The following is a 26,906-nucleotide window of genomic DNA, read 5'->3' as shown; positions in this document are numbered from 1 at the left end:
AAAGACTCCTAATTCTGGGAAACGAACTAGGGGTGATGGAAGGGGAGGAGGGCAGGGGGTGGGGGTGAATGGGTGACAGGCACTGAGGGGGGCGTTTGACGGGATGAGCACTGGGTGTTATTCTGTATGTTGGTAAATTGAACACCAATAAAAAATAAATTTTTATAAAAGAAATGGGCAAATCTGTAGAGATGTTACTTGAAGGAACATATACAAGTGGCCAATATGTACATGATGTGATTCTCAATCTCACTAGTCATTAGATAAATGTAAATCAACACAACAGTAGCTATTATAAAAATAAAACAAAGGTACATATTAGGTGTTGTTGAGGATATGGAGAAATCAGAACTCTTGCTCTTAGGAATGCAGAATGCTGCAGCCACTGTGGGAAGCAGTATGTCAGTTCCCCCAAAATTAAGCCTATGACTCTACTGGATATATACAGAAAAGAACTGAAAGCAGGGCCTTGAACAGGTATTTGTACACCCATGTTCATAGCAACATTATTCACAGTAGGTAAAAGGTAGAAACAACCTAGATGTCCATGGACACATGAATGGATAAACAAATTTTTAAGTACACATACAATGGAATGTTATTCTGCTTTAAAAAGGAATGAAATATTAGTTACATGCTACAACATGTATGAACTTGGAAACATTATGATAAGTAAAACAAGGCAGACACAAAGGGAGAATAATTATATGATTCCACTGATATGCAGTACCTGGAACAGTCAAATCCTGTAGTGACAGAAAGTAGAGCAATAGTTACCAAGAGCTGAGAGTCAGGGAATGGGGGGAGAATTATTTAATAGTTAGAGTTTCAGCTGGGGAGGATGAAAAAGTTCTGGAGATGGCGAGTGATAATTGTTGCACAACAAAGTGAGTGAACTTAATGCCACACAATTGTACAGTTAAACACAGTTAAATGTAAATTTTACATTATGCATATTTTACCACAATTAAAAAAGATAATTGATTGTTAATGTAAGAGAAATTGAGTAACAATTAACCCATGTAGAAATAACATACATGACCACAGCAAATAGAACAAAAAAAATTAGAAATATATGCTAAGATTCATATACCATACATGAAATGATATAATGCTACTTAAAGGTAGACTATGTAATACTTTAAAAGTATCTATTTTAAACTCTAGAACAAGTAGTAAAATCAAAATAAAATAGATATAACTAACAAGCCTAATACACAGAAAAATGAAATCAGAATAAAAAATTGTAAATCTTTTTAAAAACCTCAATTGCTTCAATTTGTCAGGTAATGTAAGTGAGGGGGACAGGCTAAGTGTAAGAAAGAAAAAATAGACTACATTGCTCTAAGGAGCCCATGCCTAATATAAATGGAGTGGGGTATGGTGAGAGGATGGGAATGTATGCCTATTATTGCTAAGTCTGCTTTCAATTTTTTCTCTTTTAAGAAACCTGAAGTATTTACTTACTCATTCTTTTGTTTATTTATTTATTTATGAGAAACCTGGCTTTTAATTGTTGTCTCTAATTTACCTCAAATTTATTTTAAAAATAAATTCATCTTAAAACAGAGCTGGCTAATTAAAACATGGTTATAGTCTATATGTAGCCTTTAGATAATTACTATGAGAATTCTAATTTAAGTCAAGTGACTGCTTGATTCAGCAGCACATATATTAAAATTGGAATGATACAGAGATTTGCATGGCCCCATGCAACCATGACACACAAATTTGTGAAGTGTTCCATATTTAAGAATGAATGAATGAATACATAAAATAAAGTGAAAATAAAAGAAATAAATAATAAATTATAAATATAGAGTGTGTTTTCTCTGAATGGAGCATTTATTGCATAGTGCACCCTGTACCTTCTACACTTGTTCCTATTCTTTCGTTTTTATTTATTTTATTTTATTTTGTTTTATTTTATTTTATTTTATTTTATTTTATTTTATTTTATTTTATTATTTATTTATTAGAGAGAGAGAGATAGCTAAAGACAGCAGGAGTGGAGGTGGAGAGAAGGAGAAGCAGACTGCCCACTGAGCAGGGATCCCCGAAGGAGCGCTAGATCCCAGGACTCCCGGATCATGACCTGAGCTGAAGGTGGATGCTTAACTGACCTAGTCACCCAGGTGCCCCTCTATTGCTTTTTATGATATTGCCTGCCCAAATACTTTTTCAGAGATCAAATTAATTGTCATATTTCTCTATGAATTTTGTTTCTAGTCAGACTTGACCTTTCTGTTTTCTTAACATTCAAGACTCTTGTTTATATTTGAGCAAAGCACTTAAAAATCTGCCTTGAATACCTGAGAATCAATCAGTTTATTGTTCATTAATGAAATAACTCAAGCATTTATTAAATTCCCTCCATGGGCTGACACTGTGATGTTATAACCTGCTTTTAGCCTGGATTTGCCTCCTCCCAACACTCTTTCTCTACAGTTGTCAGGGTGAGTCTCTTCTAGAATCATGTCCCTCTCCTGACAAACAAAACTATTCAGTAGCTCCTTCTTGTTTGCAGGAGGAAATTAACTCCTTCTCCACTTTCCTGTCTTCTTGTACCTGGCCCCTGTATATCTGCCCCCATCTTACCTCTTGCTTTCTTTGCCCTAATTCTTCATAAATAAAAAATTACACACAGTCCCACAAAATTACCTTATTCTATACAAGTGGGCTCTTGATTTAGGACATCCTCCACTCAACTTATCAAGCTCTGCTTCCTCATGGTGACACTGGTTTTCATGTTTTAGCCATCTCTACTACACCTACCTGCATAAACAGAGCCTCCATTCTCTGTCTCTGCTTTGGGTGGCATACAGTGGGTGTTATTGGGGGCAAGTGCTCCACCCATTGCCTAGCTTCCCCAAGTTCAGCTATTTTAGACTCTTGCACTGGAAACTAAATTCTTATGGAGACTGGTTAACCCTAAGGTTATATGGAACTGGGGTGCCCTCTACTGCTTTCCAGATCTGTAACTATTTTGCTTTATGTCATTCAATAAAAAGGAAAAATGCTAATGGAACAAATGGGAATTCAGCTGATAGACCATTATTTCTCAGGGAAACATTGAATTCTATATCAAAACAAAAATTACTAAAATGATAAATATTCTTCTAAATATGAGTTTCTATGGAATTTTGTTATGTCATTATTTCACTATCCCCTCAGGTCCATTTGACCTAAGACTCTCTTATATGTTCATAAAAATTAAGAAGAGAGACTGGGTTATCATTTTTATCACATGGAGGAGGTAAGTATCTAAGCCACATGCTTCAGTACTATTTTAAAGATTAGATTTTATTTAAGATAATTTCCATACATTCAATAATATGCATTGTAATTAAACTGATAGAAGACTTACCCAAAACATGGATATTTTAAAATTAATTCATCAAAAGAACAGAAATTCACTTATAGTGGATATTTCATTATTTGTCAATGATACTTTGATAAGGTATTATTGAGAAGAATTAATGTCCATAATTCTCACTAATCCAAAAGTAATCTCTGACTTATCTGCATTTTATTTTGTTGCAAATATTTCTGAATGATCTTGTTTCATAATATGGAAAACTTTAAATTCACTAGTTATTTGAACTATTTCATTTGCCTTATGTTGTTTAATCCTGAGAGAAAAGTAGCTGCAACTGGTATATTTAAGCCTAGAATTCTAACACCTAAAAGATGAAGATTATATTTAGTTGATTTTGATTGTTTTTAATGTAATGATTTTGACTGTCAGCAGACTTATCTCAGGGACGGGTCTTTTGAAAAATTAGAAAATGATGAAATGTATGTGTTCAAGTTAACCAGTTTAGAATCAGAAAATGAGCATTTAATTTATATTTCATGCAGAACCACTAGAATCAGAATTATTGAATACTGTGGCTAAATGTATATTCAGAGTAACACTTCCTGTATATTTGCAAAATTCATACATTTTTAATGTCCTGTTCAGGAATATATTGACAATCAGTCATTTTTGGAGAACCTCAAAATTTTTGAAATGTGCAAAAGTACCAGCAGGTAGCTTGGGTTTGGAATACATGACATGAGTTGAACTTAAGAATAAAGTAACTTCACACCCTGAAAGAGTGTGAGCAGAGTTAGAAATTTGCCTTTTCTCACAATTATCCTGTTGAAAGTGACTATTCACAATGCAGTGTCACAAAAGATGTGGAACAATAGTATAAGTCTCATCATTTTCTGGGTGGTTTAACTTTAAATCTTGAACATTTTCTCCCGGATGTTTTCATAGTCAAGAGGCATCCCACTCCTGAGGAAAGAAGATGCTGCAATCTTCAAATTAAGGAATGTACCTTCTTTTACATCTGTCTTATTTGTGCTGCCTGAAAGGGACCCTATTTTCTTTCAGTTGTCATTAGTGCCATCTCTCCGGCTATGTACCGCTGAGACAGACATAACCCAGAACCCTAGGACTGAAGCCCATGTGCATGGGTACCAGTGGCAGTGCACGATGTCCTGGTCCCCAGAGCGCCCCAGGGGGGAGCTTCCGCAGCTCCCAGCGCTGTTCCAGGTCTTCAGACCCACTGTCCCATGATCCCTGGTTATTGACACATGGCTTCTTGTCAATAAATAACTTCAGGAAGAAAAAAAAAAAAAAAAATATATATATATATATATATATATATATATATATATATATATATATATATATGTTTTGCGATTAGGTAAGGGTTTAATTCTAATCCCAGTTTTGCTCTGGGATTTGCACCCACACCCCCCACCCCCCACCCCCCCGTAGCTATGAATTGCAGATAAAAAAAGAAGCCTCATTAGGGAGTTTCTTCCTAAAGAGCACAGGAGATGAGGACACAGAGGTGTGTGTTGAGGGCTGAGGAGGGACAGCAGGCTAGGGAGGCGCTTAGGCTTGGAGCCAAGGAAAAACCTCGGAGACCCGGCCTCCGGCTGCCGCTGTGCGGGCACCATCGGTCCCCCTCTGCCGTGTGGGAGGGAACCCGCGGTGGTTCCGGGAGGCCCGGAACCTGCTCCCCAAGGCCGTCGGGAAACTTGAGGACCGCCCATCCCACCGCAGGCCGGGCCGCGGGCCGGGAGCCCTGAGCCCGCCCCCTCCGCCGAGCCGGCCCGAGGGCGCATTCGATGAGAGTCTGGCGGCCTCTGCCGGAGCGCCTCTGCAGAGGACAGTCCCTCCAGCCCGGAGACGACATGTGGCGCTCGGGAGAGGTGAGGGCGAGCGCGCTAGAGCCCGGGGCGCGGGTCCGCAGGGGCGGCGCGAGGGCCTGGGGCGCGCGGGGCGTGGGGCGCGGTGGGCCGGGGCGCGCGGGGCGCGCGGGGCGGCTCGGCCGCGGAGAACCGGGCGGTGACGCGCACCGGCCTTGCGCGCCTGCCAGCTGCGCGGGAGCGGGGGCAGGAGGGGAGGAGGAGGCTCCCCGCGACGGCTCGCCGCCCCGGCTGCCGGGTAGGGAGATGCGTGGAAGGCAGAGAAGGAGGGCGGCCTCGGCCCGGCGAGCACCTCCCCTCGGGGCTCGGGAGCGGCGAGCCGCGCGGCCCGGGAGGGGAGGCGGGGAGCCGGCGGGGCTCCGGGGCGGCCGCGAGCGCAAACTTTCCCCGGGGCACGGCCGGCGCCTGCGGGGCACAGCCGGCGCGGGAGGGCAGGGGCGGCCTGGGCGGCACAGCCCGGCGGGCGGGCGGGGACGCGGGGGCTCCCCGGGGGGGCTGCGGGTGCGGGCACCCAGCCGCCGGCCCCGGAGCGGGGGGGGGGGCCGAACTCGCCCACCCGCAGGCCCCCCAGCCTGGGGCTCGGAGGCGCTGCGGGCGGGGTGGGCGCGGACCCCGTGGCGGGCTGGCGGGCGGGGGTGCGGGGCGCTCCAGGCCGGTGTCTCCCGGCCGCCGCGGCAGCGCGCTCCCCGCGGAGGAGGCTCGGACCCGGGGCTGGAGCGGGGAACGTGTCTGAGGCCAGAAGCGAGAGGGGAAGGGTCCGCGAGCGGGAGGCGCGGGCACGCGGCTGCGGACCGGGCGGGTGCGGGCGGCGGGCGGGCCAGGCTGCGCCTCCGCAGTGCCGCCCCCGCGCCCACCTGCGCGCGCGAGCCGGAGCGGGGCTGGGGGCGGAAGGGGTGGAGCCCCTGGTGGGGCGGTGGGGGTCCCGGCTCGGGGCGGGGGGGGGGGGCGGCGGGCGGCGGCGGCCCCGCCCGGGCTTCCCGCATGCGGCGCTGGGTGCCCGGCGCCCGGAGGGCCCGGGTCAGGCGACCAGCCCCGGGGCGCGAGCAGGCGACCACCGCACGGCACCCTGCCCTTCTTGGCAGGAGGGCTTAGTTCCTGGGGTGGAAGTACCTGTTGTGTGTGCCCAATTCCGGAGTTCGCCTGGGGTCTCCTTGGGAAAATGTACCCGTGAACACGCGGTGGTTCGTCTATCGCGTGCACCTATTTGCGTTATGCGCATATGGAGAAATATGTGCCTTCGCTAGGGTTAGTTGCAGAGCCCAGGGACTGTGCCTGCCTGGACTTCAGATGCGTTAATTAGGTCCCAGCACAGAGCTCAGAGACTTCCCCAAATGCAGTGATTATTAAGTTATTTATTGATGGGGGCAGAATGCTGAGAAAGCGGCAACCTTTTCTTATAAGCAGTTCTTATACTATCGTGATCCTGTAGATTTAATGTTTCTTAAATGTGCCTTTTTTCCCCTCTTTCCACATACTTTCTCTCAGCACCTTGCAGAACAAGGAGTAGCTTGCTGGCTTTGAACCCGTGGCAAATATTTCAGAAAGGTAAAATGATTCCACTTGTGGATTTGACAGATGCAAAATACAGTTAATCGGATAACTTCAAACATTTATTCTAATAAGAAGACTATTGGGTCATTTGATAATATGCTGAAAAGTAAAACAAAGTATTTGAGACGCGGAAAAAAAAAGAATTAGAATGAGTCTGCACTCTGAGTAAAAGTGGAAATTAAGCCCTATTGTAACTCCTTTTCATGCCACAACTTACTGCCCTGTGGACGTAGATAACAACCCAGTGTGGAGCTGTGCTGAGAAGGATGGCCAGATCATTTCTTTGTAAATTGTGTGTGCTTGCAGTATGATTTGATTTCAAGAACTATGACACAAGAACATTTATATTATGTGCTTTCCCTCTTTGTGTACCTTTCAGCTTCAAGATCAAGTTGGAGAAAGGAACAGTTATTCTTACAAATTCATCTGCTTCAGCTATTATTCTCATTGGGAATGGACAATGGAATGTTTTCTAGTTTTATCATGATAAAAAACCTCCTTCTCTTTTGTATTTCCATGAACTTAGCCAGTCACTTTGGGTGAGTTACCATCTATGCTTTTATCTTATAGGTTTGGTGCACAAGTGCCTTTAAGAAACTTTGCTGACTAGTACATCAGCAAACCCTCCCTTGCTGTCTTTGCAGTCCCCTGCCCTTCAATTTGTTAAAAATAAATAGAGTCCTTGCCCTGCCCCATGCTCTTGTTTTGAGCAGGGCTGTCCCACCTATGGGATCTCTCAAGTGAGTCAGAGGAAAGAGGCAGATTATGTTTTCAGAAATGGAAGCAGAGGTGGTTTCAGAATCATTTTTCTCCTACTCAGGTTAAAACAAGATTCCTAAGTTCACATACATCAAGGACACTTACTACTTGTTAGACAAAATAGTGTTCAATGTTTTGGTTGCCCTATGTGGTTCCATTACGCAAAGGAATACCCTTAAAGCTATACCCACACTGCATGGCATTGACAATGGCCTGTAGTGGTCTTGTCCTGAGCCAAAAGCCTTGAACACTGACCACCCGAATGCAGGCACAGATATTAGGAAATACACATGTCTGACGATCTACAAGACACACTGGGGCATCAGGCATTATTGATTCCTTTAAGCTCTTTCATCTTGACCTTTAGGATAAGTGTATTGATTCCAGGTGAATGTTCTTTTAGGGGCTGATGTTCCTCCTCTCCTCCGCCCCAAAATTGTTCTGGTTAATCAAAAGGAGTATAACTTGAAGTCGACGGAGTATAACTATGAAATTAAATTTTATGATAAAAGTTGCCAAGCACTTGTTCTGTAAAAATCAGTTCCAAAAGTTCCATGATGTACTCTGCACTCCTATAAATTATGGAGGGATCTTGAGCACATGGTGGCTGTCTTACCACCCAGAGAGAAACCCCTTCTCTCTGGCCAGTAGGGAGGACCCTCGCAGGTGCATGACATTCTGTCCTGTGGACATTTTCTGCTCTTCTGACCTTTACTGGTCTCTACAGAGGAGAGAGACTGTGACCATCCTCAAGTGCCAAGGCTGGTAAATACTCACACTGGGACTGTAATCGAGGTCAGCCAGGGGCATGCCCATCCCTCTGCATTGTGAGGAGGGCAGCACATGCATGCTGACATGCACCGGACGTGCCTGTGCTACAGCCTTTTCAGCCATAGTATTCCCTTGGCAACAGAGCATTTATCGTTATTCTTGCCTTGCTGCTCATCTTGAGTTGATACCTCCCATATCCTGCCTTCAGTTTCCTTATCTGTTCAATGAAAATTTTTCCTTCCCAAAGTCTCTCATAGCTGTTAAATCCTATAAACAATGATGGTCCTGATGTTCCCCTGACTGGAGACATTGAAGTCATACCCAGTATTCACATTTCCAAGTTAATGCATTAGATAGTTAGTATGTTTACTGACATACTTCATATATTTAGCAATAGTTCAGAGGATTGGAAATATTTTCTTTTTTAGATTTTGGTCATATATATTATCGTGAATTTACATTCCGTAGGCATGAAGTTTCTACAAATTCCCTGGTGGCTGCAAGTCTGAAATACGAAGTAATGTGCATGTGGAGGTTAGCCATTAGGTGCAGCTGTATTTATATCTTATTTAATTTGGTGGCTTTCTGAGGTCAACTTCAAAAAAGATCATTGTTAGTTTCTAGAAGCTACACAGAGCAAGTGGTATAATACCCTTCAAACTCCCTAGAGAATTAGCCATTGGAGAAGTTTTGAATTTTAGATATATGCTCAATAGTCCATCCTAAAACAATGCCTACTAACTTCAAAAAATATGTGAAACACAGAATATCACATAAAAAAAAGGAAATGTCCTTAATTTCACCACACAGAAACCATCGTCTTTTATATTCTGGTGTCTTCTTCCACTTACCTCTATGTATATTTTTATACAGTTGGGATCATATTGCACCTTCAGTTTTGTACTGTGCTTTTTTTCATGCCTTTTTGTTATTACAGGCTCTTTAGAATATATAATTTTAAAATGGATGAATATTATTACAGTGCATGAATGCTTGCTTCATCATCTGCTACCTCTCTAATTTGGGATATTTACATCCTTAGTGATTATGCTGTTATAAATTTTCCTATGTGAACATATTTGGCTTAAAACTGTTTTTAAGTATTTGAGGTCATTTGTATTAGAAGATATTCCTGTAAGTGGAATTTTACATCAGGTTCCAAACCCTGTGTGTCCAGTTGCATTCAGTGAAATAGGGTCTCTAGTGGAAGTGGAAAGGTGGGTTTCAAAAAGCCTGGCCAGCCGCAAAGCCATTTTAACAATGGGGAACACAAGTTTCTATTGATTTTCCTTCTTATACAATGCTCCTCTCACTTGCTTATTACTTGAAACGTACTTAAGAATGACTTCGTTAAATTGCAAAGAAAGTTTCATAACACTCATTTGACTTAAAATCTTGACAAAATAATAACTATCACAATATGGAGCACTCATTGCTATGTTACACCTGTTTTAGGTAAATCCTATGAGGAACCTTGTGAGCTAAGTAAGCATCATTAGCCCAATCTTACAATCACGGAAGGTGAGAGGGAGGGAGAGCTAACCCAGCCAATAACTGCTAGGATTTCTTTCTTTTTTCTTTTTTTAAGATTTTATTTATTTATTCATGAAAGACAGAGAGAGACAGAGACATAGGCAGAGAGAGAAGCAGGCTCCATGCAAGGAGCCCAATGTGGGACCCGATCCCAGACTCCAGGATCATGCCCTGGGCCCGAAGGCAGATGCTCAACCGCTGAGCCATCCAGGCGTCCCACTGCTAGGATTTTTACTTAGCACTCCCCAGTGATTTAGCCCCGGTAGCTTTGGCTATACAGAGCTTGTTGGGCAGGTCTGAGTCAAACCAATCTATGGAGGAAGGGAATATAATTCTGGAAGGCATTCTCTGGGTTGGGGTAGAGCGAGTTTTCTGTTCTGAGAATGGGCTGTGGGGTGGGGGGAAGAGTGATGGTAAGCTCTGTTTTTCCCCCTAAAAAAAGAGTTTGTGTGATTTTTGTTCCAGAGAAAGATGAAAGGGGAAGCATGCAAGGCCCTAAATTTGAATATTTCAGGATAAGAGAAATACTGACTCCTGCAAATATATAAAAGAAACCAGACAACTGGTAAAGAGGGTAACAGAAGACCAGTCAGGGAGCAAAAGGAAAGAGGCAAATGTGAGCTTTTGTGCATAATACTCAGTCTTTGTGATAAGTGTGTGGTTTTGGCAATCAGAAAATTTATAAATGTGATAAATACGATATGTGTAGTGATTATATACTTAGTGTGAAGTCACTTTGAAAATATATGAGTATTGTTTCTTTAGCTTCTCTCAATTTGATCAGCCACCAGCAACTCATTTTCAATAGTTTTTGTAATTCTTTTATTAGTTTTAAGTTATATAACAGAGCATGAGTCAAACATATAATGGAACAGAGGCCTTATTTGACTGTCAGCCTTATGCTATGTCACATTCATGACGTGGTGTTATTTGAGGCATAATTATTTTAACAATACCAGTAATAAGAAGTACATGGTGTAGAAAAGTTAGTGCAACAGTATTTGAATCAATGTAATGTCAAAATACATAATATTAAATTTAAACTGGAATTAATTTATTGTCATTTGAAAAATCACACTTTATCGGACTTGATTGACCAATAATAACTTTTAAGGTAAATTTGAGGACTATCAACTTAAGAATAAGATAAAATCCGTTTCCATTCATTTATTAGTGTTAAATATATTTTAGGGGTTTATCTATTGGAAAGAAAAACTGCATTAGAATTTTATTACATGGGAGCTATAATTCAAATATACTTTAGAAAACAATGTTTTATAATTAGCAATTAAAACCAGGTTCTTGTAGAAGTAACTTATGAACAGAGACAGATAAAGAATAACTTTACCTAAGGTTATTCTTTATCTGTCTATATGAGTATGATTAACCTGGACCTTTGGTTTTGTGAAGAGAGCTTTTTCATACACATTCTCAAGGACAGTTCTTTTCTTTGAACTAGAGCAGAAAGTATGTTCTCTCTGAATCATTCAAGTACTCACAATGTCTTTTTAAATGGCAAGTTCTCTCTTGTGAATCCCCAGATGGCAAGTTCTTCCTGCATTATAGCTGCAGCTTCATGAGGCCCAGGACAAATTATATATTTTATTCAAATTTTATAATTGTAACAATTATAAAATTGTGGAGAACATCTAAGTGGAGGCTTCAGGATTGGCCAGAGATCAAATAGGTAATTCTCGCAGATAGCAAAAGTTTTAGGTGGCTAGGACCTTGCTACACAGTAAAGCCCAACCTTTTTTTTAAGGTACCAAAAGAAAATACTTCCATATTATATGCTTTAGAGAGGAAACTTTTAGCATGTTTGTCGTGCCAACAGGCAGTGAGCTAAGCACTGCTTAGAAGGACAGTCGGCCAGTGCTGACCCAGCTCACCTGGTCAGGCGATCAGCTCCAAGATGAGTCAATGACTTGTTTCAAGGGGAGAAGGAGAATGTGGGCTTTTGGATTTTTACAAAAGTACAATTGCATAACATGCATATTTCAATTGGTGTGAAATTTTAGAGGAAAATATTAGAACCGAAAGTAAGAAGAAATCTTATCATAGAACTCTGTTAGTAGTAACAGTAATTATCAGTGTTTATATGGGTATATCTCCTTCATTTCTAGAAGGCAGTTTCAAAACCTGTACTATTTAATTTTCTACTACAAAAGGCTCCTTTTATGGATGCAAAAGGTTCAGGCTGAAGGGCATAGGGAAATGTGTCTAAGTTTCATGGGAAAGTGGCAGAACCAGCATTAGGCCCTGGGCCAGTGCTTTCCATTGTAGGACCTTCTCCAGAATGTCCTGATATGTAAGGTGCAGTCAAAAGGGAAAGAATGGGGGTGGAAAGCTATATGCTGAAAACAAAAGAATGTCCTAATCCAGAACTCAAATAACACCATTCTAAAGATAGTGTGTCTACCACTGCTCGAATAAAATCAAACACAAAATATGTCTTATGAAATAAAATATTATAGAGAAGCAATCATATGAGAAAAAGAAAGATATGCTAGGAAACAGGCTTTAGCAGTTCATTGAAAACTCTATTTTATTTGTATTTGTTTAATAATTCATTTCAAAATCAAAAAAGCAAACCTAACAATAAATTAAATCTAGGATCAGATCATTTTCAATTTTAACAAACAAAAAAATGTGTCCATCACTATACAATCAAATTGGTTCCTGTGTTAGGACCCCTATCAAATGTATAGGGATAACGATGGGTACCGTTATGATGGAGAGTAGTCAGGCTGCTCTGATCTCTGTTGCTGCACACTTGTGTGACTGCAGAAGAATTTTTAAACCCCCCTACAACTCAGTTTCCTAATCTCAAAGAGGAGTTAATAATGGATCCCATGTTACAGGGCTGATGTGAAGGATACATTGCTGAATGTATGCTAAATGTTGAAACAAGACCAGGTAGGAGAGGGTGCTAAGTGCAGGCTAGCTATCTTTTTGGATAGTTCTGATCAGGAGGCACCCAAGATTTACTAGACCTACAAGGCAAGCATGGTGCTGGGCCCGGGCCAGAGCACGGCAAAATCGATAATGTTAATCATGTCTGTATTGTCTCCCTGGCCATGTAAAGTAGCACATGGACAGTTACAGACTGGGATTAGGGGGTGAGCATCACAAGAGGACATTGCCCTGCTGCTGTATCAGTGTGTATTTCCTATGTGCTGGGTACTGTTCTTCATGCTGAGATCCTGCGGTGGGCAGAGTAGAGCCTGCCTTTAAGGAAGGTGCATTCTCGTGTGCAATGAACAAATACATGTCAGTTGGATCACAATTACTATGAGGAATCCTTCAGAGTAAGAGAAAGTGAATGTGCTGGGGTCAGATGCCTTAGCAAACATCTGAGGGAAGTAAGGACATGAGCATAATGTGTGGAGAAAGTTTAAAGATGAGAGGAGCAGCGAATGCACTGGCATGCTTGGCATGGTAGGGACCACAAGACCAGTGTAAGGAAGGGGAAGATTGGTAGGAGGCATAATCAGAGAGTCAGTGGGGAGGGGAGAGGGGTCAGATCATGAAAGTCCTTGTAGACCATGCTAAATAGTACAGGAAGAACAGTTGGTTATTATTTTGTAGGTCAAAGAGGGTCTTTGACTGGGTTTAAGTAGGAGTGAAGTAGAATCCCTGCCACCAGGTATTTGACCTGAAAACATGATGGGTTCAGTTGCCTATTATTAAGCTGCAGAAGACAGTGGGAGAAAAAGTTTTAGCAAAAATCTTGAGTGCAGTTATGGACCTATTAAGCCTGGTTAGATATCCACGTGTCCAGACAGGCTGTTGGACGTAGAGATCCAGAGGTCAGAAAAAGATGGGGCCTGGAAACATGAATTTCAAGTCTTTCATCTATGGGAGATACTTAAAGCCATTAGATTGGATGAGTCCCATTAGAGATTGAGTGTAAATCAAATAAAGGTCTTCAACTGTGCTCTAAGTTTAGGAAGGCAAGAAGGTGAGGGCAAGCAAGAGGAGGAGGCCAGTGAAGATAGGAAGAACAAAGAGGATAGCATCCTGAGGCCAGGTGGAGGAAGTGTTGTAAGAAGGGAGATGTGGTCAGGTGAAGACTGAGACTCAATCGTTGGACTTGGCAGTAGCCTCCAGAAGTGAGGCTTCATTAGGATGCAGGCAATGAAAACCAGACTGGAGTGGGTCCAAGAGAAGAGAAGAGAGGCAGCTGAGATTTCTAGTGTAGACAACTCTTCAGTAGGTTTTGAGAAAAGTGGCAAAGAATGGAATGATAACTAGAAGGGAAAATAAGGTGAATGAGAAATGTCTTAAAGACCTTATGTTATTGCAGATGTAATTACTGATGGGAATGATTAGGGAGGGAGGGAAAAATGTGTGTGATAAACACCAGGATGTTTTGTGTGCAGCATAGTCACACATATGGGGTATCCAGTGTGGTTGGGGAGAGTCTAGGGAAGTGGGTATTGTTGTTAGTTGAAGGGAGTGTGGCCTGTGAGAAGGGAGGCCTGTGTTTTACCTTGTAGGCTATAGGATTCTGAGCTGGGCTGCAGTGATAGAGACAAGAGTAGAGGCTACATGAAAGATGCACCAGGGGTAGGCTGAGCACTGTGTAGGGAGCTGACAGGCAGGACTGGGCAGTGAGGCCACAGCAGTGGGAGCAAGCTAAGAGTTCTGTCATGCTATTTCATGGCCATGACTTTGTCCACATGAGACACATTTCAAGTCCATGTTTCCCCCATAAAAGGGAAGAACTCTTATTTGGAAACTTGAGATTTTGTCTTTCATTACCTAGCTAGTGTTCACCATGTTTGTACTTTTCTTTTACATAGTTTTTTATTTTTTTTAAGATTTTATTTATATATTCCTGAGAGACACACAAACACAGAGAGAGAGAGAGAGAGAGAGGCAGAGACACAGGCAGAGGGAGAAGCAGGCTCCATGCAGGGAGCCCAACGCGGGACTCAATCCTGGGACTCCAGGATCAGGCCCTGGGCCAAAGGCAGGCACTAAACCGCTGAGCCACCCAGAGATTCTCCCCCTCTTTTACGTAGTTTTTTAAATGAATAAAGTGGTGTGCAATGGAAATTTCAGGAAACATCACAAAATGGTGCCACCTAGAGATACTTATTTAATGAGCTGAGTGACAAGCAAATAAACTGAAGATCTATTTCTCAGAAGTAATTGAATACTGGGGAAAGAATGCAGAAAGAAATGCAACTTAAGAAGACAGAGCAACTGCCACTTAAAAGCAGTCTAGTTCAGTTCCCAAAGTAAGTTCATTGCCATTATTGATCTCATTTTATGTAAATCAAAAATGGCTGTCAACGTAAGCAGAGATAACATCATGAAGAAATGTGTCACTCCCTGCCTTCAGTAGCAACATTTGTGGTACAATACTCAACAGATTTTTCTGAACCCCAGGAATGATGACATAACTGCTGAACTTGTACTCTTTTTTAAATGCCAAAATAAGACGCCATCAAGCATCACCTGGTAAAATGAAGTACCTTTAAAGCTGGAATCTGCAGCATATTGTTATTACTATAATTATCATTGTTAGAAATTATAATACTGATAGATAAATAGATAAAGGTATGTTGGAATAAAATCCTTTACAGTTCCTCAAAAAGAAACTTACTCCGAGATTGAACTAATAACACAACTCCCCTTTCAGAGTAATGCATGGATTCTGCTGCAGGGTTAACTCTGTGTGGTAACTGGTTAATTTGAAGGATGGCTTGGTTGGGATTCCCTATCCTGCCATACTCAGACTCCCTCCTTCATCCCCCCCTTCAAATACCTTGTAGATGGCCCCATCCACCTCCACCTCTATCACCCCTGCCACGGCCTGAGTAACTGGCCTCTAGCCTTGCTCCTGCCAAGCCCATCATCCACAAAATGCCCAAAGGCCCTAAGGAAAGAAAGTGCCCTCTATTTAAATCCTTTGAAGCTCCCACTACCTTCAGCATGGACCCTAGGAGTGCAGCATGGCATGTGAAGTCCTTTATGGTTTGATGTGTGCTATTTCTCACTGACATGCATTACTTTACTTTCTTACTCTCTGCAAACATCACTGTTTCCTTTCCTGAGGCCACTGATCACAACCCCTTCATCATCCCTTTCTTTGGCTTGAGACTGGATCCCCATGCTTGAAAGCTCAGGTCAATTCTTTTCCATTAGCCCTGGACAGAGCTCCATATCTTTCCTTTGGTTTCTTAGAATGTCTTGTGTATCACATAGATACATTTACCATAGTCTATTGAAATACTCTGTGATTATGACTGATTCTTTTAGGACACAGCTGTGTCCTACAGGTTAGGGATACTATCTTTGTTCTCTTCACATACTCAGTACTCACCAAAATACCAGATATATAAGGGGTTCATATCCAAAATGCATTTGTTGAACCGAGCTGTTGGAATATGCACTGAGCCCAAACATATACCCTCTTGAAGACAGTGGAGGAGAGACGCTCCCTGGGGTCATTTAGAGTCACTCTGGCAGTTGGCTCACAGAGCAGCCTTTCCATTTCCAATCTAGATAGGCCTCGAGCCACCATGGCTGCACATGAGGATCACTGGGGATCTTAAAATAATACTGGTGCCTTTTTCTCCTGGATCAATTAAAGTTAAATCTCTAGGGCCTAGAAATCAGAAAGAAGTTAATGCAGGAGTCCAGAATCAAATGCCTTGAAGAAGCCAGATGTAAGACAACAGGAAAGGGTGGGAAATTTACATAATTGCAAGAGTTTCCTGTTTCCAAAGATTCTCATATTTATTTTTCTTAAACACTTCATTAAATCCATTAGTGGACCAAATTTCTTGAGCTTCTCATTCCCCCTCTCCACCTCATCAGAAGTCCCTGAATGGCCCAGAACTTCAAATCTGATGAAGTAACATTGCATAGCTTTTTGAGAAGCCCTTCCATACCTCTCCATGTCCATCCATGTCCCTGCCCATTGCACAACAATTTTCAGGTTAGAATATAGGGCTCAGTGGCCTAATTTCCTTAGTTTTCAAGCTTAAAAAATCATTGTAAGAGTTTAAGTTTAGTTATCAAGTCCTTGTGTCTTTTGTATGGACCGACATTTGAGCAAGGAAATCTAAGGATGTTTTAATATGGATGGTCGGTTCTACATTTCCCTTATGATTCCCTTTCTGGAACATCAGTAATGTGGCAATGTTGGAACTATTTGCATGGACAAAATGTAATGGTTCATATTTTAAGAGAACCAAGTTAATTAATCCTAATGCTGAAGGGTCAGCCACCAAATTTTTCAAGTGTTTCTGATATGTCCAAGACTGTTGTAATAATGGGGAACTGGCCCCAGCTCAAAAAATCCACTCCCCCAGAGAGCTGAGCCTTTAGTTTATCCTTGAAGCAATTGTGTACTCACAGTTGACCTAAGGATCAGCAGAGCTTCTTGGTTATAGTCAATACAGTTAAGAAAAACTGAATTGGAATGCTGGCAAGCTCGAGCTTGCCTTCTGAACCTAAATGGAATGAGTCTTCAAAGAGATGAGGGCATCTTCTATTTCCACCTGGAGGCCTCATAGATATAACTGCATTATTGCTCACTGATGGCATAGCCTAGAGTTTTTGTATTGTTTTGTTTTTCGAGTAGTTTCAACTAACCAAAGTGGAACAAAACAAGCTAAAGTTACTCTGTACCTTAGAAACAGTCCTTAAAGATTATGCACCTTGAGAGAGGCACAAGTAAGTTTGCCAAACATCTGTGAGATTCTCCTGTGTGCAGGCATATCACATGCATTCTGTGAGAAGGGAAGGGCCTTCCTATTCATGGCTTTGGAAATGTTGCTTTTCATAAACATGCTGCAAACCATTTTTTTGGCCCCAGAAGGCCTCCCAGTTGTTCCTGAGAGGAAACTGCAACTCCTGCCCTGACAAGCATTTTCAGAGATTCTTTTTTTTTTTTCAAATTTTTATTTATTCATGATAGTCACAGAGAGAGAGAGAGGCAGAGACATAGGCAGAGGGAGAAGCAGGCTCCATGCAGGAAGCCCGATGTGGGATTCGATCCCGGGTCTCCAGGATTGCGCTTCGGGCCAAAGGCAGGCGCCAAACCGCTGCGCCACCCAGGGATCCCCCAGAGATTCTTTTAGAATTTATTTCCTTACCTCCTAGGTCCTAACTTCAGTAAATACAGAGAAGTCACAGCAAATCTCCAGCCATGACCTCTATTGTGAATAAGCCCACAAATAACTATAAGACGCACTTATGGCAGAACAGGACAGATACTGAAATTCCTCCAAAGAAAGTGAAATGATGTGTGAAGGGGTATAAATATATCCCCTCCCTTTAAAAAAAAATTTGGTCAATAAATAGAAGGTGAGATTTGGAATTCTTTAGCATTGCATCCTATTGCATTGCTATTGGCAATTATTTTGATTTTGTGAAATAGGATTCAGAGCCAGATAGGATGGCATTTGTTTAAACTGTGGTGAAGTAGAGCACCAGAGGGCCAAGGGAAGCAGTGGTCATGAAGATGACCCCAACAAGTACACAGTGTCTGGAACATCTTGAGAGGTCAGTTATGTAGTCAAGGTTTGTCTTCCAACAGCCAAGCCTGTTTGGATCAAATGTAATTTAAGAACGTTTTATAACAGATAATAAATAGCTTAGGAAAATATACTTGAAACATTGGTATGTTTTTGCCTTTTATTTTTTTCTTATTCATAGTGATACTATTTTTTAATTAAACATTTTCGAAATAGTATAATGTATTGATATGATACATTTATATATTGCAATATGATTACCCCTGTAGTCTTAGCTAACACCTCCATCATGTCATTTGTGGAGACAACATTTTTTGTGGTGACATTTAAGAGTTGAATTTTTGGGCAGCCCAGGTGGCTCAGCAGTTTAATGCCTGCCTTCAGCCCAGGGCATTTTCCTGGAGACCCAGGATCAAGTCCCATGTCAGGCTCCCTGCATGGAGCCTGCTGTTCTCTCTGCCTGCTTCTCCCTCTGCCTGCGTCTCTGCCTCTCTCTCTCTCTGTGTGTGTCTCTCATGAATAAATAAATAAAATCTTAAAAAAAAGGCTTGAATTTTTAGCAATTTTGAAATTTTTAATACAGTACTATTGACTATAATCTCTATACTGCACGTTAGATCTCCAGAACTTATTTATCTTCTAGTTGCAAGTTTGTACCCTTCAAAGAACATCCCCAGAATTCCCATCCCTAGCTGCTGATAACTGCCATTCTACTCTGTTTCTGGAAGTTTGTCTTTTTAGACTATACAAGAAAGTGATACGCTTTTTCTACTAGGGTACATGCTCTCCCCTCTATTCTAAGTCAAACAGCCAGCAAAGACCCCTACCCCCCAACTGGGCATAGCCTAGAATTGAAAAACCAAACCTACTGATAAGGTTATGAACACCATAAGCAGTCGACAGTGAGGCCCGACTAAGTTTGAGCAGTTTACTCCACTGGGCAAGTAGAAAATGTCACAGTTTCTTTTTCTCATAAACCCAGAGGACAGCATAAAGTCTTTTGTCCTGGTATTAGGTCTGTGAGGCTGAGTACTTCATCATTCTAAAGTGTGAAACTTCAGTGGATGTCAGAAAAAAGGGAATTTAATATTTTTAAACACTAAGTCAAGGAATAAAAAAGTGGTGTCTGTGGGCTGCATACAAACAGGACTCTTTAGCTCGTTAGAGTTTCAGCTACATGCTTAATGATGATGTGAGAATTAGATCAAAAGAACTTTGTACTCTCATTCAAAAGGAAATAGCTTTAGAGCAGTAAAGAATTGATCTGTTTAGATGCGATCAATACAAATGGCCGAGTTTCAGGAAGTAGGTGGGGCAGGCATACATCGGTTCTGCCCTCAGCATCCAACTGCTGATGGTAGGTCTCACTCTCATTTCAGACAATTTATGGAAAAGAAATTGCCATAAGTAGAGCTGGGGCACCGTAGCAGGCACTTCAGGGAAGTTCCAGGGATCTCCTCTTCTTCTCCCAAGTGCCGAGGGCGCTAACTTCACAGCCAGATTGCAGCTGCATAAATTCTACTTGAAGCAGAGCCATATGTGTTGGTCAAGTTCTTGGTAATTCCAAACATCTTGCTTTTTGCAACATTTGAAAGCAGCCGTAGAAACCTGTGGTGGGCTCCATGTTCTTCAGGTGTATTACCATCCCCTAGACTTAAGACTTTCTTTCCCTCCCGAATAACTTCCTCAGTTTGTCCACATATGCTCAGGGCAGTTTCTCATTTCCATCTGCTCCAGGTCATCTACATAAACTTTTGGTGCTTGGATCTCTGCACTGAATTAGACAGACCAGGACTGTTCTTGGTTTATCTTTGAAGGCTTAGCTTGCTCTTCTTGGGGCTTTACTATGAGTCTGCCATGCTGGGTCATTCAGAATACTCTGCTTCCTGAGTACCTGATCTGAGGTGATACTGAGTAAACCCTAATCAGTGTTTTCAGACTGATCTTTATAATTCATGATGGCCTCTGGGTCATGTGCTTTGGCTGGAGCTGAATGTACCAGCAATAAGCAGTGCTGATGAGTATGGAAGCCCAAAGACATTTCACAAACTTGATTGTTTCTATCACTGTATGCTCTAATTCTGGCATACTGATCACAGCACAAATACTCCCAATTAGGGCTGCACTGAAATTGAAAGATACTTTTCAAATTATCTTTCAAAATGCATAGTTTTTGAACATCCTCCCCAGACCCCACTGCTCACTGCAGGTGATTCATTAACAATATGAAGACTTGGGCTTCCTGTGTTTAAACAAAACTTCTGAAATGCCCTAAGAGTGGATTGGGCTCTGCTAGTCTATGTGTGATGGCTAATGTTTTAAAAAAATGGCTATAATCTTAATATAAACTGCTCCTCAGAATCAGGGAAGGATGGAATTTAAGCCTGAAATTAGGTTGATTGATGACCAGCCCAGAGCCAGCACAATCTCTGGAAATTCAAGAATTAGGGCTTATCTATGAAAAACAATAGCCTAGCTTAGTAGCAGAGATTGTTTTCAGGTGTTCTCCCTCCAAGACAAGTCATTATTTCTGGTTTCTATATTTTGAGAAGAATTTATAAAAAATACTTAATGAAAATTTGAATTCTTGTTTCTCTGTTAAAAAGCTTTGCACAAATGCCAACCAGTTCAGTAAAAGATGAGACCAATGACAACATCACAATATTTACCAGGATCTTGGATGGGCTTTTGGATGGCTATGACAACAGACTGCGGCCTGGCCTTGGAGGTGAGTAGGTTCTCCTCAGCTGCAACCCACTAGGTCTATGCTTAAACTCAGTCTCAAGCTCACATCTGCTGTGATTCGGACAAGTCAGTAAAAAAGCTTCCTTGCCAGGAGTTTGAACTGATGGTTGTTGCAAAGTCTTGTGCATCTGTTATTGTCATTTCCCAGGTACAAGAAGCTGGGGGGTGTGGTCTCTCTGCAAACTCCCTTTTCCTCAGATGATCCATCCATTCTGCTTAGGGAAGAACCAGTTCTTAGGTATTACTAAAGCCAAGTTTACTTTATGCTAAAAAATAATGTATAATCAACTTCCTGCTCTATTTCTCAAGATTTTATTTATTTATTTATTATTAGAGAGAGAGAGAGAGAGAGAGAGATCATGAACAGGGGAGAAGGGTAAGGGGAGAAGCAGACATTGGGCTGAACAGGGAGCCCGATGCAGGATTCAGTCCCGGGACCGTGGGATCATGACCTGAGCTGATGGCAGATGCTTCACCCACTGAGCCACCCAGGCACCAAATTCCTACTCTTACATTGGTGCAAATTCTTTCCACAATTCATGCAATTGTTCTTTATATTTTTGTATGTTTAATTTTTTTCACTGGGACCATAATTAATTGTATTTACCTTAACCCCATGGAAATTGATAAAAAAAAAAAAAAAAAAGTGGATAGCAAAATGTGCTTTCGGGGCACAATTAGAACAGCTTAATATTGTGGTGAGACTCCTGTGCTGTTTCCAGACATGTGCCAGTGTTCTTAGCCAGCCAGGTGCCCCTATGTTGTGCATTTGTTAAGTTAGAAATGTGGCCATATATACAAAGTACATTTTTAAAGAATGAATCTGTTGTCTCCTGCATAATTCAATTTCAAAAAATCCCCTACAGCCAATTAGCTTGGAAACCTTACATTCAGACCTCTGAATATTGCTGTGATTGTAACAAGGTAAGCAGCACATGCAGGCATTTACTGTACCAGAAACTTGGCACAGGCAGCAACTTGTATCCCCTGGCAAGTGAGATGCTAATTCTTTCCCCTCCTCCCTGCCCCTCACTGCACCCCAATTTAGATGTGGTGCATTTGAACTTGCTCCATTAGGTAAGTTAGAGACACTCTAGCCAGCTACATTCTTAAAGGAAAAAGCAGTTCTTTTCCATTATTGCATTTTTAACGTTTTTCCATTATTGCACTTAAAGCATGAATTGACATTCTCTACCTTTTTAGCAAGACAAGTCCAAAAAGCCTCCTTGACATTGTCTTACTCCACCCTCTGAATTATGCTCCTGGGCCTCCTATATCCAGCAGCCCCTGTCCCTCTGAATACATATACGAGGATCAAAGCATGTAGAGACCAGTGAGTGGTTGCTATGTGGTACTCTCTCATTCACCCAGCATGTGGTACACTCCTGTGGGGCAGGATCCTGAGACCACCACAGAGAGCCAGAGGGGCTGCCTACTGGGGCTGGCATCTCAGTGGGACACAGTTACTGAAAGCACCCAGCATCATCCTAACACCTGCACTCAAATAAATACACACGGTGCACATATATAATTACCACACAATGAGATGTCCAGAGAAAAAAAGTCCCCATCTCCCCCTACCCCAGCTGTGATTCAGCAATGCTATCAGTGGTGTGGTGTTATTTATAGTGAACTATAGTATACTCTGAGTGTGGCCCCCATTCATGACCACAGGAGGTCCCAGGGCCTGGATGATGCCCAGGAAACACATACTGTCCCCCAATATTATTAGCTACTTTTTAGTGCTTTATAGAGTTCAATAATTGTAATTCATATAATAATAATCTGTCATGATGGAAATTTCTAACAATTTAAAAATGCAACATAAGGTGAGACACAACTTTTTTTTTTTTTTAAGATTTTATTTATTTACTCATGACAGACACAGAGAGATGTAGAGACACAGACAGAGGGAGAAGCAGGCTCCATGCAGGGAGCCTGATGTGGACTCCATCCTGGGTCTCCGGTATCACACCCTGGGCTGAAGGCAGCGCTAAACTGCTGGGCCACCTGGGCTACCCAGGAGGCAACTTTTTAAGCGGTCCTGTCCCAAACTACACAATGGACACTTTTTCATATCCTTTCCCCAGAGACCACGCAGTTTGATTAGACCTTCCTTCAGATCTTATCCCCTCATCAAAAGTGCCTGCCCCTTTTAAAAGCTGCTGATTATGGGAGAGCGGATTACACATTGTGAGGTTGGGAGTATTGTTCCAGGCTTAGGGAGGAGGAAACTAAAGTCCACCTGAGGTCTCAAGCCAGACCCCCTCTGTTCATGACTGATCCTCATAGGGCAAGAAATACAGTGAGAGCCAACATCCTTTCCTTGCACGGTGGGCATTTTATTTCCTGCTCTAGTTTGGAGCAGCTTGGTTTCATTTGGTGTCTGTCAATAAACACATTATTAAATCCCTGTGATTGCCAAGAGTGAAACTGGTTACTAGACTAAGGACATGAGTACGCTGTGATGGGTGGTTCCCTGTGAGCTCCGTGCCCGGTGCCCAGGCAGGAACCTGTGTCTTTGTTTCAGAGCGAATCACTCAGGTGCGGACGGACATCTACGTCACCAGCTTCGGCCCAGTATCCGACACCGAGATGGTAGGTCTCAAGGCAGGCACGCCACCGCCCCCCCATTGCTCTCAGTGGTCTCTGAACCAACTCCCCAAGGGCCTTCTCCACTGACTTATCACTTGGTTGCCTTCCTTTGCATCAGGAATATACCATAGATGTGTTTTTCCGACAAAGCTGGAAAGATGAAAGGCTTCGGTTTAAAGGGCCCATGCAGCGCCTCCCTCTCAACAATCTTCTTGCCAGCAAAATCTGGACCCCAGACACATTCTTCCACAACGGGAAGAAGTCCATTGCCCACAACATGACCACGCCCAACAAGCTGCTGAGGCTGGAGGACGACGGCACGCTGCTCTACACCATGCGGTGAGCAGCACCTGTGCGACAACAGGGCACAGCGCGCGTGGGGTGGGGTGGGGCCCCCCTGGGCAGACAGGGTGCGCGCTGGAGGTGGGGCTGGGGGGGCGGGCAGAGCCCCGGGGGTGGGAATCCCCCTGCACAGACGGGGTGCGCGCTGGAGGCGGGGCTACTGGCAGGGGGTGCATCTGTTCTGCTCTGGAGCACAGCGCAGGGCGCCCAACGCCTCCTTCCTGCCCGGGGGGCCCTACAGCCTCATGGGTTCACACCTTGCTCCGTGTGTGCGAGCACGTGTTTAGGGTAGTTTTTACCTTCTGGCCCTGACCATTCTGATGTCCATGTAGATTATTTACCCGAGCTCTGTAGGTACTTGTGTTTGCTATCTATACCAACCAAATAAAGATGACTATATATCTTTTTTTGGTTCAACATAGGGAGCATCTTTGGAATAGTGACCCAGATAATGTAAGTTAGGGACATTTTATCTTATAAAAAATTTTATTTAAAAAGCCCAAAGGAGTATCCTTTTTTTATTGCAGTTCTGTCCCCTTTTAAATTTTAAAAGCCCATTTCTCATATGCTTTGACAACATTTCAATGCTGAGGTTAAATTTTAGTATTTCTAAATTAAAATTATCCGTAGTTATTTTTTAAAATTCTGAATTATTCATTGGAATTAAGTAAATCAATACATTGGTGACAAAGACTCCTTTATAGCTTTTCAGTTTCCATGGTGGGCCTAAGTATTTTTGGAAAAAAATTTTTTTTCGTTCAGGAAAAAAAAAAGCCATAAAGCTAAGTTAATTTTTTTTTAAATGACATGTATTTGTACAGTCATTATTGGGATTTCTCTCTGCACCTTACTTAAAATTCTTCGCAATAAACTTTATATTTGAAAGAAGTAATCATAGTGGAAATAACATTGATGCTGTCATCTTCTGAGGCTGCATGCGCTAACATAAGTTCTAAGGAATGTTTTGACACATTGTATCCCAAACCTGTTTGACAATAGATCTCCATTTTTCTTACAATAGCCTAGTAAGGATTCTGATAAAAGAGCCTCTATCTTAGCATTTTGATAAATGAGCCCACACACCTTAGCATTTTACCATGTCTCACTCTTTCCTTTTCCCTATGTTGATCTTGAACATATTTTACCCATGGATGGAAACATGAGTTGTGAACATCAGTGCCCTGGGACAGCACCTTCTCCATGCAGAGAAGTATACTGAAAGGCTACAAAATATCTCAAGTGTTGAAAATTCGTCCTTGGTCATCATTCTTGTAAAAGGGAATCTGTGCAGTGAATCCAAAGGTACTTTGTTCAGCCTTGGAAACAGAGAGCAGGCATGGAAAGTTCCAGGTCTTGGAAGGTGCTGTTTGGCATGAATGATTGGATGCCATTAATGTGGGGGCACCATGTGAGCTTGCTGTGTGCCTTCTTTCTATTCATAAAATAAAAGTATCCCTAGTCCCCACAGACTATTGACCTTGATTCACACCTGATTTCTATCACTGAAAGAGTGTATTTAGGCCTAAGACAGTGGGATGCTTTAATCTTGGTGCATGATTGCTTGAACAGCATTAGGTAGGCCCCTTGTTTAGAAGGGGAAGGGGTGGCAGAGGGGCCTCTTACTGAGTGTCTATGTACCTGGCAACTTCACAAACAGAGGATTCTTGCGTTTTCAGACAGCCTGGCCACTATGTGATTTCATTTTCATTAACCAACAAAAATAATGAGGCTCAGAGAGGTTTGGTAATCAACCCAGTGTCATACAGGTAGTGAGAAAGGCAGCAGAAATTTGAATTCAGCTCTAAGCAATTTCCTTGCTTAATCCATCACACTAGAAAATTGGAGGATGCAGCATTACTAGACATATATTAGTTTTTTTCTTATTCTTGTCATACAAATGTCATGCCCAGAAGGAAGATGGTGAGAACCAGAGTAACTTGTTGGCAGTTATTTTTTCCTTGTTTATGCAGAGGAAGTCTGCTAATGATTTGCAAAGTTGATAATGAGTTTTCTCTTTTGGTCATACACATTTGGAAAGTGCACATACTTCCACTTGAAAGTGTTAAGAGTTTCAATGTGGTAGAACTATAGCTATAATTTGATAGCATTTTACCTGTTGATTTAGCAAAGACGGAGTGATAGGACTAATTGGACAGCCATTGATGTCTCAGCACCAGCACCCTGTCATTGTTAAACAGTTAAACAGTCTTTCTGTTTAGCACTTCTGTCCAGCCTTACAAAAGCAATGATATACTTAGATCTGGTAATTCCCATGTAATGTCCTTAAGGAAATAATTAGGAATATAGACTAAGCTTTATGCACAGAGATTTCTATTATGCTACTTATAATACCAAACATTGGAAGAAATCTAAAAAATTCACATTTTCCAACAAAAACTGTATTTTTACTTTTTTTTTTTTTGAGAGAGTGCTTATGTGGGAGCAAGGCGGGGCAGAGGGAGAGGGAGAGTGAATCTTAAATAGGCTCCATGCCCAGCACAGAGCCTGATCTCACCACCCTGAGGTCGTGACCTGAGCTGAAACCAAGAGTTGAACTCTTAACTGACAGAGCCAGCCAGGAGCCCCTATTTTTACTTTTTATTCAGACTTTGGAGGTAATGAAAAAGATGAAATATGAAAGTGTAGAAGAGCATTCATGTGATGCACTGAGACAAATGTCTACTAAAGTGCCGTTACCAAGTTCTAAAAAGTAACTCCATAAAGATTATGGTACATAGATGGGGTTTATTTATGTAAAAATCCCACCATGCTCCAGAGATCATTTAAAGTAGCATTCAAAGATACACACAGTTCTTAAGATGGAATTCTTTAAATAGGTGATTTTAAAGACACCAAGGGAAAATAAGCTATTGTTATCATTTGCTCTCAAAATGTCTGCCAAAAATT

General features: G+C 42.1%; 1 protein-coding gene and 1 non-coding gene across 6 annotated transcripts in view; both read left to right on the top strand.

Annotated features, from left to right (window-relative positions):
• The first annotated feature begins 1,650 nt into the window (after positions 1–1,650).
• Positions 1,651–1,753, top strand: LOC140623753 (U6 spliceosomal RNA). Its single transcript, XR_012023296.1, has one exon. It is a non-coding gene; the product is annotated as a U6 spliceosomal RNA (small nuclear RNA).
• A 3,103-nt stretch (positions 1,754–4,856) lies between these two features.
• The window catches only part of GABRA5 (gamma-aminobutyric acid type A receptor subunit alpha5), an 82,539-nt gene continuing 60,489 nt past the window's right edge, over positions 4,857–26,906 (top strand). The window contains exons 1-7 of one of the 5 annotated variants that reach the window (XM_072795436.1): positions 4,857–5,211; positions 6,694–6,753; positions 7,139–7,298; positions 19,697–19,874; positions 20,924–21,045; positions 23,593–23,660; positions 23,776–23,996. In XM_072795436.1, the coding sequence (XP_072651537.1) occupies positions 19,855–19,874; positions 20,924–21,045; positions 23,593–23,660; positions 23,776–23,996 (431 nt within the window). In that variant the 5' untranslated portion in view covers positions 4,857–5,211; positions 6,694–6,753; positions 7,139–7,298; positions 19,697–19,854. Of the gene's footprint in view, positions 5,212–5,321; positions 5,447–6,693; positions 6,754–7,138; positions 7,299–17,380; positions 17,515–19,696; positions 19,875–20,923; positions 21,046–23,592; positions 23,661–23,775; positions 23,997–26,906 lie in introns of those variants that run through there. The other 4 variants (XM_072795426.1, XM_072795431.1, XM_072795432.1 and 1 more) reach the window with 4 other exon arrangements.

This window comes from Canis lupus, chromosome 2 (genome assembly GCF_048164855.1).
Source record: "Canis lupus baileyi chromosome 2, mCanLup2.hap1, whole genome shotgun sequence".
Lineage (NCBI taxonomy): Eukaryota > Metazoa > Chordata > Mammalia > Carnivora > Canidae > Canis > Canis lupus.
The sequence above is the reverse complement of the archived record's forward strand: the minus strand, read 5'-3'. Positions and strand labels throughout refer to the sequence as shown.